Genomic DNA, 16,331 nt, shown 5'->3' on the forward strand with positions numbered 1-16,331 from the left:
GCTCTGCCAGCCCGGCTCCTGCTGCCTCGGCCTCGTACGGCTCAGAGCAGCCTTCAGCGAACTCCGAGTCCTCGGCTCCCTCTGGCGGACGCATCAGCTACTCCACCACTGGCGGATACACTCCTCGCGGCCGCTCGGCCAGCCCGGCTCCTGCTGCCTCGGCCTCGTACAGCGCTGCTCCTTCCTACGCTCCCCAGTCCTCGGCTCCCTCTGGCGGACGCATCAGCTACTCCACCACTGGCGGATACACTCCCGGAGCTCGCTCGGCCAGCCCGGCTCCTGCTGCCTCGGCCTCGTACGGCTCAGAGCAGCCTTCAGCGAACTCCGAGTCCTCGGCTCCCTCTGGCGGACGCATCAGCTACTCCACCACTGGCGGATACACTCCCGGAGCTCGCTCGGCCAGCCCGGCTCCTGCTGCCTCGGCCTCGTACAGCGCTGCTCCTTCCTACGCTCCCCAGTCCTCGGCTGCTCCGAGCAGGGGCGTGAGCTACTCCACCACTGGCGGATACACTCCCGGAGCTCGCTCGGCCCCCGCCTCCGCCCCTGCTTCTTCCTACGCTCCTCAGTACAATGAACCTGCGGTAGCTGAGCTTGCTTACCTATTGCCTTGATCTGACTTGCGGTTGGCAGGGCAAGCCAGCACAGGATGCCGGAGATCTCCCTGACGCCGGCTGGGGCGGCGAGAAGAAGGCCCACACCCGTGACCCGGTCTCGACCAGGGTCGACCCCAACGACCCTAAGTCCAAGCAGACCTACGTGCCGTGAGTGACTGAGACGGAGGGAGAGAAGGGAGAGGCTGACGAGGGAGGCAGGCCGGCGATGTCGTTCGAGGAGTACATGAAAAGACGACAGGATCAGAGCTATAGTGCCCTGGGTAGTAGCAGAAGTTCTCCCAATCTTTCAGCTTCGACAGCAGTCAAGTTCTCTCAGCCAGAAGACAATTCTCGCCCTGTTTCTGCAGCTGCAGGCAAGCGCATCAGCTACTCAACTACGGGAGGTTACGTTCCTCGAGGAAGGGCGAGAGACGATGAAGGGAGCTCTGACGGTTCCAACCCTCCTTTGTCTCCTTGTACAAGCTGAAATGATTTCCAGATCTAATCTCTTCAGCTCGAAATGAAGACTCTGAGGACGGATCTGTATCTGTCCTTAAGAACTCAAGGCCGGTTCATTTCTATCATGACTATTTATATCAGCGTCAAAAGTCAGGTGTCAACATGCAGGCGATCACACGTCCTTCTTCCTGACTTGATCGTTTGCTTTACAGTCATGGCAAAAATCTCTTCGGGATCGGAACAGAACGACCAGGTCGTGTATTGAGCGAATCTTGTTGCTTTGTGAAAAAAAAGTGCAGGCGTTCAAGGCACAAGCGGCGCAGTGGTTGTACGACAAGAGATACTTCCAAACAGCAAGCACGAAGAAAAGCAATGCTCCGTGAGTGATTTGGTTCAAAGCTGCTGCTCCTGAGTTTTCTCCCAGGGATGCAGAGACGTTTGAAGACTACATGAAGAGAAGAGAAGTCGTGAAATGAAATGGGGGGCATTCATGAGATACAGAACACCCTACTGCTTCCTCTGTACATTTCCAAATTCTTTCACATGGAGCAGGAGTATTCCTCATCCATTGTTGTATTCATTTTGCTCGTCTCTATCCTTCCACTACACAGGTCAAGCTCTTGACCCTAGATAGATGATCGTTGAACAAGAATGTGTAGTTTGTGATTTACCGGGAACATGCATTTGCCTGCCACAGAATGTTTTGGAGTAAACGATTGCGATCAACTCTCGTCTTCTTCTAGGTTGATGCTCTTGCCAAACTTGAGCGTCAGCCTGGCCTTGAGTTCCTTCATCCTCGACTTCACCTGTGCACATGGCTGATAAGTACCGGACGCGGGTCTTGAGGATAGTCTTACCGTGAGGATTTCAGCCTGCAGTTGGTTTGTTTCCCCTTCCACCTCCTCAATACACTTGTCGACATGCCCTTGCGCATCTTCCTGGTTCAGCTCAACGAAAGCTTCTCCGACAGACAGCTGAAGAGGACATCAAACATCTGATAATGTTGAAGAAGTTCAAGTACTTTGACTGGTTCAGAATCATCGAGGAGCATCATAATCTCGTTACTGCAATCTTGCAGGTTTTGGAGGTGGTCCTGCAAAATCTTCAATTGCATCAACCAAGCTTGAATATACCTTCTTGGACTTGATGTCATCCTCCAACTCATGGAATCTGATGTTCAGTTTACTAAATTCGTTGATATCTGCCTGGAATGATACATGGCATTCAGATTGTCAGAACGTCGAACACTTCTGACTTGGTGTTCAGCCATTTGATTTGATATCCTGCTTTCACGCAAGAAATGCATCCAAACAATAAAGCATTGACACGTTGATAGACATGCAATAATGACACATATATGTCATCGAATGACCTCATTTTGGTCATCGCTCAAGAGAGGAGGAACCAGCTTAATCAAGTCACGACATCTCCTGTCCAGTCCGCAAACTCTCATCAGACACTTGGGACTGTCCTTGCAGGTTGTCCCTCATGCTGCTTCCTCCTCCTCTTACCGCCTCCCATGTCGCCTCTCTCACCTGATCTGCTGCCGTCACCTCCTTCTCCTCCCCTTCCTCGCCCGCCGCCATCATGGTTCCCGCGCTTTCTCACAGAAAGTGTAACGATCGTAACGTTTAGTTTAAAATTGTTTTAAAACAACCCTCGTAACGACTGTAACTGAAGGAGGGCAGTTGGAGCATGGCGGGACAAGGCGGCGGCGGCGGCGAGGGAGCACAGGGTGCGGTCGGGGGATCGAGACGAGATGTAGAGAAGCAGGGGAAGACAACAAAGCAGGATGAGGATGATGTTGTGAAGAGAGACATGCTGTCAACGCTCGTCATGCTGCTCACGAACAAACATAGCGCAGAGCTCTATGACAGGCAGGTGAAAACGTTAATGAGAATCAGCAAGGCTTATAGCGACGGGTTCTTCATTGCAGACATTCATAAGCTCGTCCAAATTTTCAAACATGTTGGGGGTCGGGTGGATCAAGGGATGACAGAGTTTGTTGAGCCTCTTTGCGATCTGTTGAACATTTGCTCCAAGCCCTTTGTTAAACAGATAGCGAGCGAGGAATACAGAAACTTTGACTCTTTGAGCGAAATCGTACAAGTAATCTGCTCCTTTATATCGTCTAAGATTCCTGAGATTCAGCTTTCGGCGGCAGCAGCCATGATCGCATATTCAACGACTGACGAAGGGTTGCCCGCTAGCATTAGTTTTCGGAATCAAATTCTCGAAAGCAGCAGCGCCATTGAAAACATCGGACAGGTCTTTCAGAGGGGGGAACTCGACAAGAAGGTACTGCTCCAACTTCTACAGCTCCTGCTCGAACTCTCTCGCAGAAACGAACTGGCAGCGCAGATTTCACAGCAAAATTGTTTGGAGTACGCCGTGGAAGCTCTTCTGCATGGTTTCAAATCACATATATGCGTGATATCGGTAGAGATTCTCTGGAATTGTATGGAGAATGTCCCGTCTGCCGCTGAGCGACTTGGTACCAAGAGGACGGCAGACGTGTTTGCTCAGGTCATCACAGACCTGTTGAAGGAAGGTTATCGATCGCAAGACAAGGAGTTGAGGAATGAGTTGCTGCTGGTGCTGCATTACTTGGCGGAGAAGGTCGTTATCTCCTCTCCATGTCAGATTTCTGATGCTGACTATGTTTCTGCCCTGCAGGATAAAATCCATGAATTCTTTATCGCCAACGGTTTCCTGGAAACCTTGTTGACTACTTCATCTGCCAGCGAGAGTGAAGTAAGAAACGATGTAAAGTCGTCGGTTTTGACCTCCTCGAGCGAAGACTTTGAGATGAAGCGGACCATGATGCACATAATTTGCCTGCTGTCCGAGAACCCAGCTTGCATGGATAGAATCAAACAACACCACTCCTTTATTCCAGGCCTGGTCTTGCACTTGGACGAAAGGTATGTCAACCATCTTGCAAGGAAGAAGTTCTCCCGGCAACAACAGAGACAGCTCCAGATCGAATGTTTGTCTTCTCTCGTCATCCTCGTGCCGAAATTTCCGGATCTCTTCATCCAGCTCGGAGGCCTCGCCATCATCCTCCAATTTCTTTCTGAACAGTCGGAGGAAAGTCTTCGTTCCGGTTGCCTTCGTCTCCTCATTCAGTGTGCAAAGCTTCCTGGCTTCCAAGAAGAGCTTGGAGGGAAGGCTGTGGCCATGATGATCTCGTTGGTAAAGGAGCAGAGCATGCATCCGTTCCATATCCGGCAGGATGCACTTAGCGTCCTTGCTCGACTGTGTGAGAATTGCCCTGCCAACCAGAACATCGTCTCGGCGTTGGAGGGCCTGGATGCATTGATAGAGAACATTGAGTGGACGGTGGAGGAGACGATCAGGATGGAGCCGATGTCTCTGACTGCTGTGGATGCAGTCTGGTGCATCGTGTGCGGGAACAGAGAGAACGAGAGGTTGTTCGAGCAGAAGGGAGGGCTAGAGGCTTTGGTGCTGCTGCTTGACAAGTGCCCCCGTTTCTTGCAATTCCTGGTCGTGAGTTGCATGTGCCAACTGGTTGAGAATCAGGGCCTGCTGGAGCAGCTTAGGACTCTGAGGGAGCCAGTCGCCAACAAGGCGGTGACGCACCTGCTGATCAGGCTGTGGAGGGAAGAGGAAGACTACATCCTGCAGGAGGAAAGGAAAGAGTTGGAGATCAGAGGCGTCAATCTGAGGAGAGAGGAAGACATGAGGTCGGGAGAGCTCGTTGAGCACCTGACCCTGAAGAACCTGCACACGAAGATCCATTCCCTGCTTGTCAAACTCGGTTTTGACACGGCGAGGGACGAGTTGGACACAGAGGAGAAGAAGAAGCTCTTCCAGATCGAGAAGTATCTGCAGGCGCATGAAGCCACTCTGTGGCAGGCGTTCAACAAGGAGCTAGCAGAGGAAGGGATCCGGCCTGTCACACCTGACCGCAGGATTCTGGAGAGGAGGGTCGATGAGAACATGGCAGCCCAGGAGGAGCTCGAGGAGCAACTGGAAAATATGGACGCACAGCATGAGGCGGGAGAGCAGGAGGAGCTGCGACAATTCTTTCAGCAGATCCATCAGGAGGAGCTTGCCAGGAAGAACACGGTGAAGCGAGTCAGTCAGGCCCTGCCGACGTCGACGAGGACCAAGATCATCGTGGACTCGCACAAGTCGCAGATCTATCCCCCGCTGATCGCAACGACAAGAGGGCTGGAGGAAAAGACCAACGACGGGCGGGGGAGCCGAACAGAGAGGAAGGACAACGTGGAGGAGTTCCTGCGGGACTCCGCAACATCGAAGCTGGTAAGTGCCCCTTCCTTCCTTTCGTGTTGCTCCTGCTCGCCTCCCTCCTCCTTCCTCCCTGCGCCATCCCCGTTGATGTTGCTCACCGGCGCTTGTCAGGTGGCATCCAGACCTACAAGTGCAAGGCCGAAGAGTGGGAAGAGCGTTGAAGGCAGTCAGACCCCAGCTGGGGCCGGAGTGAACGCAGCCATCGCATTACGAGCTTCTTAGCTAGCTATCCCCTCATTATTGTTTTCTATCCTCTTGAACCAATCGCGAAGCTACACCATTGCGCAGCTCGTGCTCGACTCGCCGCAGCCGGCTGTGGATCTCGCTGCCACGTCACGTCAGCACCTCCCTCGTCCTGTAGCTGCAAGTTGCCTGACGGATGGCTCCAGCCTCGATGCAAGTCTCAACATCTCCAGGGCCCTCTTATGGTCCTGGCAGTTTGCAAAGGAGCAAACGCACGAGTCAAAATGTCGATGTGCCAGATGAGACCGACGGGGAGGAGTCCTGACCTGATAGCGCTGGGATATCATGGTGCTGTAGGAGCACAGAGTCTGTGCATGATGAGGATCCATCTTGAGCAACGCCTGCATCGCTATCAGGCAAGATGCACCAACGAGTCTGGCAGACCTCGTAATGATATGTTGCCTCATCAATCTCACCCTTCATCTGCAACACAGTCGCGAAGTTGGAACGAAGCTCCAGGTTGTCAGGTATCAGCATGAGCGCGTCCTGGTGAACGATCATCATCGTCCTCATCCGATCGGTCGACTGACCCGAAAAGTCTTGACTGCCAAATCAGCTTGCTTCAAGTAAAACTGCGAGAGAGCAAGACTGCAACGAAGAGATGTCTTACTCTTCTCTCAGAGCATCAGGATCAAAGACCTGTTCCAGGATGTAGCATGGTAGGGGTCGAGGCTCTTGGCGATGGTGAAGAAGTAGGCAGCAGTCTTGCGATCTTTGCCACAGGACCCCAAAACCCTCCCGAGGTTGAAGTAATGATCAGGGTTCTCCGGCTCGATCGCTGCAGCTCGGCTGACGTGCGTCATGCTTTGACAACAGATGAACTTCTCCTCACCGATACAGAGAGACCACGTCCTCCCAATTCTCATCGCACCTCTCAACGACTTTCACCAGCTCAAGGATGACGGCAAGGTCTTGAGGATCTTGAGCAAGAGCTTTCCTGGGGAAGAACAGACGCTGTCTCAGCAGATCAATCTCCTCCATCTAACTTCCTCGCCTGTACATCAGAGAGGCTTCACTGTCTCTCCCTGTCTGTGACAGTAGACATCCATAAAGGTTCATACACTCAGAGTCCTTGGGATTGATCTCTAGCGCACTCCTAACATAGTGCCGCTCAACAACAAGGAACGTGAGAGAGTTCATACCGCAGAAGAGCCTCCGCTTCCTTCCTCTTGCCGATCCCAACCTTGAGAGATGCCAGCACTGTCCTCGCTCCTGTGTGCTTCGGATTGAGCCACAACGCCCTCTGCAGCTCACGGTCTCAGCGTCGCCCTTTTAGCCCCCCACACAAACTTTGAGAAGCTCGTCTGCCTTGAGGATGTCTCTCCCTTTCTTCTTGATGTACTCTGCCTTCATCTGTCCAACAGTTCAGGTGCGGAGCATGGCGGCTCCTGCCAACCACCTGCGGGAGGTAGGAATGGATTTTCCTGCGTGTCCGATTCGCAGGATGACCGTGCTGCTGCTGCGCAGCCCCTATGACACCGGAGGAGTTTGATTGGAGCTTCAAGGATGAGACGTTTCTCTCAGTGGGGGGCCTGAGACCAGTACAGGAGCGTCACGTATGCGAGGATCGACCTCCTCGCTTGTACTCCACGTTTTGGCTACCTCAAGACCAGGAACTCAGCATAGGCCACCAGCGGGAGCGAGTGATTCTGAAAGAGATGGATGGCCCCGTTGAAGATTCGCTCAGCCTCTTCGTAGTCAGGGTCTTCCCTGAGCTTGAGATCAGCGAAAGTCAAGTGCAGGCTCGCAGAAAGCTTGCCTGTGCCAAAGAATGCTGGCAAGGTTCAGCAGAGGAGCCAAAGAAGAGTTGAACGGTATCATCGAGCGGATGGCTCCCTCCGCCCCCGTCAGGTTCTTCCAGTGCACTGCCTGGATGTATGCAAGGTTGTTCGCAGCTAGAGGAAGCCCTGGGGAGATGCGAAGGGCGTTCTCGTAGCATCGTGCTGCTTCCAGATAACGACCCTCGTTCATCCCGTCCTGGGCGGAGTTCAACCATGGCAGAAGACTTGAGTTGCCGCCCTCGATGTCGAGCTTGATGGTGGATACCGCCCCATCTTCGTCTTTCAAGTCTCCAAGGGGATACGCATGGAAGAATCCATGCTTCTGCCTCCGTCCTGCTAGGCTGGGCGCAGAAACATCAGCCGGCTCGAGACGCGAGATCGCGAGCACGAGCAAGAGCAGTCTTGCCGCCACGTGCTCCATCGGGAGACGGGGAAGCATGCGAGAGGAGGACAGTGATCATATCATGTCGCCAGCTGCATGGCGCCGATCGCGTCGGGCGCGCTCCTCCTCGCTCTCCATTGCGCCTGCTCTGACTGCCGCAAACTTGTCTGCAGCCTCGATACTTATTTACGCGGGGCAAGGGAAGCAGGCCTGGGGAGGGGAGGGGGAGGGGGAGGAGGCAGGAGAAGGTCATGGCGAGCTCTGTGGATGAAGGGAGGATGAGATGACGACCTCAGCAGCATGTAGCGGCAGGGCGAGGAGAGGAGACGCGGTGCGGCTCTCTTGCTTCAACCTCTCTCTGCCTGGAAGCCAGAGGAGCGAAGAAGAGGAGAGAGCAGGGGAGAGGCGGAGGCCATTGGTCGGGAGGCTGGTGAAGCCAGGAGTACTGAGATCCAGCTTCTCGTCCATTGAGTCAGAGGCGCACGCTGCGGCTGGGCATGCCAGAGCTTGCAAGCAGGAGAGAAGGTGCGTGTTTGTTCGAACCCGGACCGCTGCACAGTCCTTGAGCCCTACAAGGAGGCTCGACCAGGCCGCAGGCCGCTTGCATGAGAGGGCAGGTCAGAGCCATGCACGGAAAGACGATGTGAGATCGCAGAACCAGAGGAGCCACCTGGATGGAAGTCGGCGAGCGAGAACGAGCCGGCCTGCCGCGGCTTCAAGGGAGGACGAGCAAGCGCTCGGTCAAGCTATGCAGGGAAGTCAGAGCAGGGAAGTGAGCATGAGACTGGAGCCCTTCAGAAGCAGCGAGATCATCCCGCACCGGCTGCTGGAGAGAGTTTCCATCCAAGGGTGTGGGCTAAACACCATCCCTCCTTGTATCGTCAGCTTGAAGCTGCTGACGTCGCTGGATTTGTCGTGGAATGGGATACGATCTCTGCCTTCGAGCATCAAGATGATGAAGGTACAAGCAAGGAGGTGTGATGCTGACCAGCATGTCTTGAACTTCCTGCCAGTCTCTCCGTTGGCTGGACGTTTCCTTCAACTGCCTCACGCATGTGCCCGAGGTGATCCAGACTGGTCCTGCTCTCGTCGCTCACTGACAAGAGCTCCTCCTCGCAGGACATCGGCAAACTGACACAACTGCAGACCTTGAAGCTAGGCGACAACTTCCTGTACCGACTGCCAGCCTCGCTGGATGGACACTTCTTCCGGCTCAGCCAGCTGCACGCGCAGTACAACGATCTCTCAGTAGGTTGCGATGGAGGTGGCGAGGGATGTTGACGACAGACTTCAGCGAGTGCCGAGACAAATCTTTCAGATCCCGAGCTTGACATACCTGGATCTGCGGGGAAACTCGAAACTCCCGGGTATGATCCATCAAGCCAGCACGTCAACAGCAGATGTTGTAAGGGCATTGAGAGAGGAAGAAGGAGGTACGCGCAACTTGAGAGGGCGTGAGGGTTGACAAGCTGTCTTCACAGATATGTCGGCAAGGTCGTTGTCGGATGCCAACATCGTGCGCAAGCTCATCAGGGAAATGAGACCAAATCTGCTCGGGCTGTTCAATCGACTGTCAGCTGAAATCGATGAGGACGAGCGGTGATTACGGATTGTGCTGAGAGCTCTACATGCAGGGATTGTACACGTCTCGCCATGCTCCGGGTACCTCTCCTTTACTTGTATAATGATAGCGTAGAATCAGGATCAGTCGGAGCGAACTCTCCGATTGTAAGTGTAGACACTGGGTGGAAATGGACTGTCGGTAAATCAGCTTCTTGTAAATTTGAACCTTTTCGAAGTTTCTGCAAGGTCAAACAAGATCAGACACACGACAAGACTAGAGCTGAAGATACCTTAATGACGCCCCCAAGCGCTAGATTCTCGATCGCCAGGATCAGGTTGATATAGGTGCCCTTGCTGCTGTCCGGCTCACACGGGGGGAGGTTGAGGCAGAGAGGGGTAGGGAGACGATGGGCAGGGACGATGCAGAGAGTTGTTTCAATGCCCTTCTCAAGTTTCAGGAGCTGAACAAAGGCTGACATGAAGCTGTCGTTCAATCTCGTCCGCGGATCGAACTCCGGCAGGTGCTGGTGCTCAATGTTGCTCGGGCCAAGGGAGGAGAAGTGGACTTTATCTTGGAGGCTGTCTGCTTTCGGGTTGAATCTCAAGCCGCATAGCAGATAGACTTGTTTCACCTTAGATTTGTGTCATGCACCTCCACCCTCCCAACAGAAAAATCCTACCTCATCCTGTATGATCTTCTGCACCAGGCTGAGAGCTACCGACGACGTGCTCTTCTCAACGATCTGTGAGTTGAGGCATATCAAAGACAGCACTGCTTCTCCGCTATCATTGTAAAATGTATCGACGTAGAGGTTAGCTAGAGGATCGACCCCCGCCCATGCTATCGCACAATCCCGCTGTACTCCGTTGTCATGGCGATACCACAGGGTCCCCGTTGATCCTGTCCTCCTTGCTTCCGGAACTTCCTTGTTGAGGAGCTCTCTCAGGAGCATGACGGCCCGCGCGCCCGAGGAAGAGATGTCGGCATAGCCCAGCACTAGACATGGTGCAAGCGCAGTGTCCACCCGAACGCCACCCGCCGCCATGGCGCTGTTTGGTTGCAATCGAACTGAATCCTTTAAACCAGGGAGGAATTTTTCAAGAAAGTGTAATGAGTGGATTTCAATCGAATGAAATCGTGCTGGAGGCCATGCCGGACCACGATAAGGTCTGAGGAGGACGGGGAGAAGGAGCAGGAGGAAGAGAACGACGAAGACTAGTGCAAGGAGGACAAACAAGAGGAGAGACATGGAAGAAGCGCTCGATCGACACGGGAGGTGATATCGAGTGAGCTGAAGATGCGTGGATAGAAGGAATGCGGAAGTGGTCTCGAAGTTGAAGCAGCCAGTCTGAAGCAGCCAGGTAGACTTGGACTCAGAGGATCATCCAGCAGAAAATTGTATCATCAAAGATGTTTGGTGGTAGAAGTTGTTCAATGGCGATGGTTGTCGTGGTTTTGGGGACGGTGGACTTGTCGTCGTCGTTCCGTATGCCACTGGTCGTTGAGCAAAGAATGCAACTGAGAGGAGGAGCTGAGAGGATGAGCGATGTGAAACAGATCGAGTTCTTCATGGACAAGTCAGAGCTGTCTTCTTTTCCTGGTGTACAGTCGGTCGCAGTGGTCGGCTCATGGGACGATTGGCAGGTGCAACAAAGTCTTAAGTATGTTTGGAAAATGACGGTGCTATAGAGCAAGACGGAGTTGCGGCAGGACGTACAGAGGTGATGCGGATGTTTTGTACTAGAGAGCAAACACGGTACTAGTGCGTGAGAAGAGAAAACTTACTGCGGGTCATGCAGGTGGGTAACAAGTCTGGATTTGGCACCTGGAGCTTACCAGTACAAGTTTGTCATCGACAAGGCAACATGGATTTGCTCTACTCAGGTGTGGGTAGAGTTCTTGCCATGTTTGTTCCCACTGACTTGTCTTCTTTGCTCAGCAAACTTCCATCACAGCCAACGGATTCAAGAACAACGTGATTGAAATCAGCCAGCTGGGCGATCAAAAGGTGGTGCCCTTGCCCTAAGGCTCGAAATTCTGACCAAACCATGCAGGACGAGGGTGGAGATGAGGAACAGTCGATGGGTGAGAGTGAGAGGAAAGGTTGGCAAGAAGATGGTATGCTGTTCGGAGTTGTACGGCCATTTGACATGAGGGTTGAAGGGATAGGAGTGTCAATGCAAGGAATGAGATCTGGGAGAGTGGAAGCATGGAAGAAGGAAGAAGCGAAGGAGGAGGAGGAGGAGGAGGAGAGATCATCAAGAGCAAGGTGACTGTGGTGAGAGGAAGAAGGTTTTCACTGATGGAGGAGCATCCCAGCATGTTGGAGCGTAGGGAGCGCCTGAACAGTTTGAGGGCTCGACGAGACATGCTGCAATCTTTGGACGAGAAACTTTCGAAGCTGGAGAACAGGGTGAGCTGTTTTTCTTGTTGCCTTGCTATCACTTGGAACTTGTTTATTTCGATCTGACCAATTGCAAAAGAATAATGGCCTTCAGGCGGTGCAGAAGGTGGAGAGCGTTGAAGAAGAAAATTTGGGCTCGCTCAGCATATCTGATGATGATGTCGATGTTGATGGAGAGGAAGAGATCGATGTTGATGAAGAGATCGATGGAGATGAGCAAGAGCAAGAGAAAGAGCAAGAGCAAGAGAAAGAGCAAGAGAAAGAGAAAGAGCATCAGTATGGCAAACGACAAGATCAACAGCAGCAACTGAAGCAGCAACACCACCACCACCACCAGCAGCAGCAGCAGCAACAACAACGACAACAACAACACCAGCACCAGCAGCACCAGCACCACCAGCACCAGCAGCAACACCAGCAGCAGCAACAACAACACCAGCAGCAACAACAACATCAGCAGCAACACCACCAGCAGCAACACCAGCAACAGCAACAGCAACAGCAACAGCAACAGCAACAGCAACAGCAACAGCAACAGCAACAGAATCAAAAGCTGCGGCTGCAACTGCAGCAAGACGATCAAAAACTTGCCGCGAAGGATGTTGCAGATGCCATCAAAGACCTTGATGAAAATGGGAATGGAGCAGAGAACAAGGAAATCGACGACGACGAAGCAGTCGGCACCCGTGAAGACAATGACGAGGATGTAGAGGATGGGGAGGAACCTTACAAGAACTTGTATTCACTTGAATCTTTATCATGTACTTTCTCTCTGAACCATGTCAAACAGAAGAAAGGATGGGAACGAGTCCCCGTCCAAAAAATGCATGTCGACGATAAAATCCCTTCTAGCACCCTCCAGGTCCTGAATTAATATTTTTTGCTACTGTTTCTGGGAATCAGTTATGATTGCGTCAAGAGCTGACTGTCTTCATTGTTTCACAGATTGGTTTTCGCTCTGATCTCAGCAGGAGGTGTGTCATGTGTTACATGATTGTTCCTGTCGCTGCTGTGGCTGTGATTGTGTCTGTTGCTGCCGCTGTTGTTATTATTTCTGTTGGAAATGATGGTGATAACGACGATGATGTTGATTTTGACAATGTTGTTGATGTTTTGATGATCGGACGATTATGATCGCAGTCATTATCTTTCAACGGGCTTGAAGTCTCAACCGCCAAACTTCTGCTGAAACCTGTGAGTTGAAGAAAGCAGAGAGAGGGCCACGAGCAAGTGGCAAAAAGGCCAAGGAGCAGCAGAAGAGGAGAAGGCTGAAGCAAGCGAGGAGAAGGGCAGAAAGAAGAGGATGTTGATATAGCATAAGGGTGTGGAACGTATTGAGAGGGCTAGGGAGGGAGAAAAGGAGCGAGGAAGAGGACCAGGAACGAGGAAGAGAAAGAGGACGAGGAAGAGGACGAGGAAGAGGACGAGGAAGAGGACGAGGACGAGGACCTCGATAATCTTGTGACAGGTCTTGATGGACTTGATAAATTCTTCCTCCTCCCGCCATTCACCCACCGCCAGCCCACCACTGAAGGATTGGAGATGGAGGAGGAGGATGCAAAACAATTGAGGAGGCGAAAGAGTTGAAAAAGTTGCATGGTTCGTGGAACAAGGAAAGGGACGGAGAGAAAGTGACGGAAGAAAGAAGACACGAAGAAGGAGGCAGGAAGAGCAGGGGGAGCAGGAGATGGAAAGAAATGAGCATCGGGACGACGAGCGAGGACGAGGACGAGGAGTGACAGTCAGTTCTCAAACGTGCACACCAGAGCATGGCAAAGTCTTCACCTCTTCCGACATGTAGGAAGGACGATCGGACACTGCTGGAAGAATTCCTGGAGGCAGCTACAAGGAAGTTTCAGGGAAGTGCTGGGATTCAGGAGAAAGAGAAGCAGGAATGAGATGAGGGACGGTAAACACTTGAGAAAAGGTAGGAGGAGGAGGAGGAAAAGAAGGAAGAGGAGGAGACTACTTAGGGAGGAGGCGGGGAGGGGGAGAAAGGTGGGCGGAAAGAGGAAGGAGGGATCGACCTTGCAGCGGGGATGGTTGAATTGTCGTGCCCCAACTTTGAGAGTCCACGTCACCACCTCTCCTCTTCCGCCAGGACCTCTTCACCTTCAGTCGCCCTCCATGGACTCCCTCCAGCGCTTCCTCGACCTCCCTCCTCCCTCCCTCCCCTCCCTTGTGCAGCAGAATCCCGCGGGACGAAAGGAGACGCAAAATCTTCACTCGAGACCCTGCAATGCCGCAGGTTTGCGCCTGTCAGGCCTGATCAGGAGGAGAGCTGGAGAGGAGCTGGGGAGGGGACCTGCTGGAGCAGGATATCCTGCACTGCCAGCTCTGCTTGCTCGGGAGGAACTTGGGGAGGAAGGCGGACGCTGAGGTAGGCGGAGATCTGGGGGGGCGAGTGCCATGGCGAAAAGAGGGCGATGAGTTGAGAGTGAGGATAAGTAGAGGAAAATAAAATGTCAAACGTCTCACCGGCTGGTCCGAAGGTTGAGAGATGCCGTGGAAGGAGACTGAAGCTTGCATAAGCTTGGAAGGAATGTCGTCTGCTGACTTGATGGAGTCTTTGAGATCAAACCCTGCTAGCTGCTGTCACATGCCGAACAACAGAGTCCTTCACCATCGCACCTGAGAAGACTTCGTCGTCGAGGCTGACATGGCCCGCGGTATCATCCTCCGGAGCAGACGGGAGTGCAAGGTCAAGTTGGAGAGAGAGAAGGGGCTGGCCAGAGAGTGAGAGAGCTCGGGAGTGTTTGATCGGAAATGTTCAAGTTCACCACAATCATTCTCAACAGAACGTCACTCCTTCGGTCCACCCCGTCGTCTCTATCCAGCAGGTAGCACGTGCACTTCCCTTCATCCCTCGCCCCTGCGTCTTCCAGCTGGAGTTGAAAATAGTGGATCAGACGTCTTCCAGCTAGTCCTGGACATGGAGGAGGAGGAGGAGGAGAAGGTAGAAGAGCAAAGGAGCAGACCGGGACGAGAGGATGGACGGCGATATTGAAGAAGTAAGGGAGGGAAAGGAGGAAACAGAGCGAGGACTGAGACAGCGAGCAGGAGCCGAAGGTTGAGTGAGGGCGTGAGAGTAACGGAGCCGAAGAAAAGTCAAGAAAGGAAGAGGAGGAGGAGGAGGAGGAGGAGGAGACTCACGGAGACGGAGAGGTAGAGCAGCCCCGGCAGCTCTTGAGCATGCAAGCTTCGATGTTGTCCGAAGGATTGAAGGAGGAAAAGAGCAGCAACGTCGATGGCTGCAAGATATGCTCGTCTCCTGATGGAGCGGACGGGGACTTGAGAAACTTCTCCTTCACCTCCTCAAGTGTCCCCTGCATCGTCGGGCTGCCGATCTCAAAACAGCTATCGAAGATGATGACAACCTGCGAAGCCAGTTAGCATGAGAAGAAGGAAAGAAAAGGAGGAGAGGACGGGAAGGAGGAGAAGAAGGAAAAGGGAAGTGAAGAGTGAAAGAGGAGGAAAGGAGCGGAAAGGCAAAGATGGGGAAAGGCAAAGGGAAAGGGTTGAGGGATCTCACAGAGACTGGGAGGTCTCTTGCTGATGTTCGATATCTCTGTGTTCCAATTCAAAACTTCTTGCACCGGTTGACGTCATCATTCACCTCGATCACGCTCAACCATGCGACGATGTCACATTTTCCTCCCATCCTCCCGCTGAGCCTCTGCTTGAATGCATGAGGCATCGTCGCCGTGGCATGTTGTTGATTTGATCACCTTGTCTTCGTGCAAAAGCAAGAAAGGATCCTGTTTCCATCCATCTTCTCTGTTTCAATCGTCAGTTTGCAATGCAACCAACTCCGTGTGTCACTCACGAGTATGCAGCCTTCACATCAAAGTGTAAGTGAACAAGAATCGGCTCTCTCTTTTTGCCTTTAAACATCGCAACAAGGTTTGGCGTCAAGTTCTTATTCGGAGATTTTCCCATGTTTGTCTGAAACGGAAGAGTCAATACATCTAGCATGCACTCCAATCGGACAGGATCTTGCTGGAGCACAGGTTGAAATCTCAAATTTCATCTCCATCAAATCGAAACAGACTTGCTTCGATTAGTTGGTATCATGACAAAGCTATAAAAGGTTTCTTCTTTCTGAAACAAGCTTCTTCTTTCTAACACCACGAGGCGCATACAAGAAGCTCCAAACAAACAACCTGAAACGTTTCTGCACCCAGATCGTGACACCAAGCTTCTAACCAACTGAGCATTTTCCCGCATTCGGATCTTTGAGAATCATTGTCAAGGACTGTGAGATTATCGGGGAGAAGTTCCACGGGCCTACCTTCGCTGTCTTTCTGTGCTAACAGACTGAATGGCAACAATTTCACGCAGTCTTACGGAAAACTTCAGACAACAGATGAGGCAGGCAGGGATCCAACCTGAGGATTGTTTCGCTCCTCCTGTAATCAAACAGGGCATCATCTTCTTCGTCGTTGGCATGTTGATGTTCAGCATGCGAGGCTTCCACTGCTTGCGGGTTTCTAAGGCGAACGCGCAGAAAGTTTTCTTGATGTAATCCAACGCTTTGTGGTCTATGGAAAAGATCCGGCAGGTCAGGAAAAGATCCGGCAGGTCACCCAAGGAGTAGTCGAGGATCAAGAAGAGACGTCAGCGGTTA

The 16,331-nt window shown here is 52.6% G+C and overlaps 7 protein-coding genes across 7 annotated transcripts; 3 read left to right on the forward strand and 4 right to left on the reverse strand.

The window, feature by feature from the left end:
• Positions 1–819: 819 nt before the first annotated feature.
• Positions 820–2,658, reverse strand: GUITHDRAFT_151674 (Prefoldin protein, subunit 4). Its single transcript, XM_005835661.1, has 9 exons — positions 2,588–2,658; positions 2,186–2,257; positions 2,074–2,145; positions 1,910–2,026; positions 1,477–1,858; positions 1,350–1,431; positions 1,262–1,303; positions 1,093–1,203; positions 820–1,045 (listed from the first exon to the last, which is right to left on the reverse strand). The coding sequence occupies exons 1-5, from the start codon at positions 2,639–2,641 to the stop codon at positions 1,775–1,777; spliced, it is 399 nt and encodes a 132-aa protein (XP_005835718.1). The 5' UTR covers positions 2,642–2,658; the 3' UTR covers positions 820–1,045; positions 1,093–1,203; positions 1,262–1,303; positions 1,350–1,431; positions 1,477–1,774.
• Positions 2,659–2,747: 89 nt separating this feature from the next.
• On the forward strand, positions 2,748–5,552 carry GUITHDRAFT_136419 (hypothetical protein; the record flags this gene model as incomplete). Its single annotated transcript, XM_005835662.1, has 2 exons — positions 2,748–5,342; positions 5,442–5,552. 2 exons carry the CDS (start codon positions 2,748–2,750, stop codon positions 5,550–5,552), a joined length of 2,706 nt encoding a protein of 901 aa, XP_005835719.1.
• A 1,743-nt stretch (positions 5,553–7,295) lies between these two features.
• GUITHDRAFT_136420 (hypothetical protein) lies at positions 7,296–7,793 on the reverse strand (the record flags this gene model as incomplete). The annotated part of the gene is made up of 1 exon (XM_005835663.1): positions 7,296–7,793. The coding sequence occupies one exon, from the start codon at positions 7,791–7,793 to the stop codon at positions 7,296–7,298; it is 498 nt and encodes a 165-aa protein (XP_005835720.1).
• A 721-nt stretch (positions 7,794–8,514) lies between these two features.
• On the forward strand, positions 8,515–9,339 carry GUITHDRAFT_105370 (hypothetical protein; the record flags this gene model as incomplete). The annotated part of the gene is made up of 5 exons (XM_005835664.1): positions 8,515–8,697; positions 8,750–8,800; positions 8,856–8,984; positions 9,031–9,169; positions 9,218–9,339. The coding sequence occupies 5 exons, from the start codon at positions 8,515–8,517 to the stop codon at positions 9,337–9,339; spliced, it is 624 nt and encodes a 207-aa protein (XP_005835721.1).
• Positions 9,340–9,556: 217 nt separating this feature from the next.
• On the reverse strand, positions 9,557–10,549 carry GUITHDRAFT_136421 (hypothetical protein; the record flags this gene model as incomplete). The annotated part of the gene is made up of 2 exons (XM_005835665.1): positions 9,557–9,931; positions 9,980–10,549. 2 exons carry the CDS (start codon positions 10,547–10,549, stop codon positions 9,557–9,559), a joined length of 945 nt encoding a protein of 314 aa, XP_005835722.1.
• A 263-nt stretch (positions 10,550–10,812) lies between these two features.
• Positions 10,813–12,578, forward strand: GUITHDRAFT_105372 (hypothetical protein; the record flags this gene model as incomplete). Its single annotated transcript, XM_005835666.1, has 8 exons — positions 10,813–10,944; positions 10,990–11,021; positions 11,100–11,184; positions 11,240–11,308; positions 11,355–11,418; positions 11,464–11,569; positions 11,635–11,713; positions 11,799–12,578. The coding sequence occupies 8 exons, from the start codon at positions 10,813–10,815 to the stop codon at positions 12,576–12,578; spliced, it is 1,347 nt and encodes a 448-aa protein (XP_005835723.1).
• Positions 12,579–14,853: 2,275 nt separating this feature from the next.
• Positions 14,854–15,643, reverse strand: GUITHDRAFT_105373 (hypothetical protein; the record flags this gene model as incomplete). Its single annotated transcript, XM_005835667.1, has 4 exons — positions 14,854–15,081; positions 15,321–15,380; positions 15,433–15,481; positions 15,531–15,643. The coding sequence occupies 4 exons, from the start codon at positions 15,641–15,643 to the stop codon at positions 14,854–14,856; spliced, it is 450 nt and encodes a 149-aa protein (XP_005835724.1).
• Between the last annotated feature and the right edge of the window lie 688 nt (positions 15,644–16,331).

This window comes from Guillardia theta, assembly GCF_000315625.1.
Source record: "Guillardia theta CCMP2712 unplaced genomic scaffold GUITHscaffold_20, whole genome shotgun sequence".
NCBI lineage: Eukaryota > Cryptophyceae > Pyrenomonadales > Geminigeraceae > Guillardia > Guillardia theta.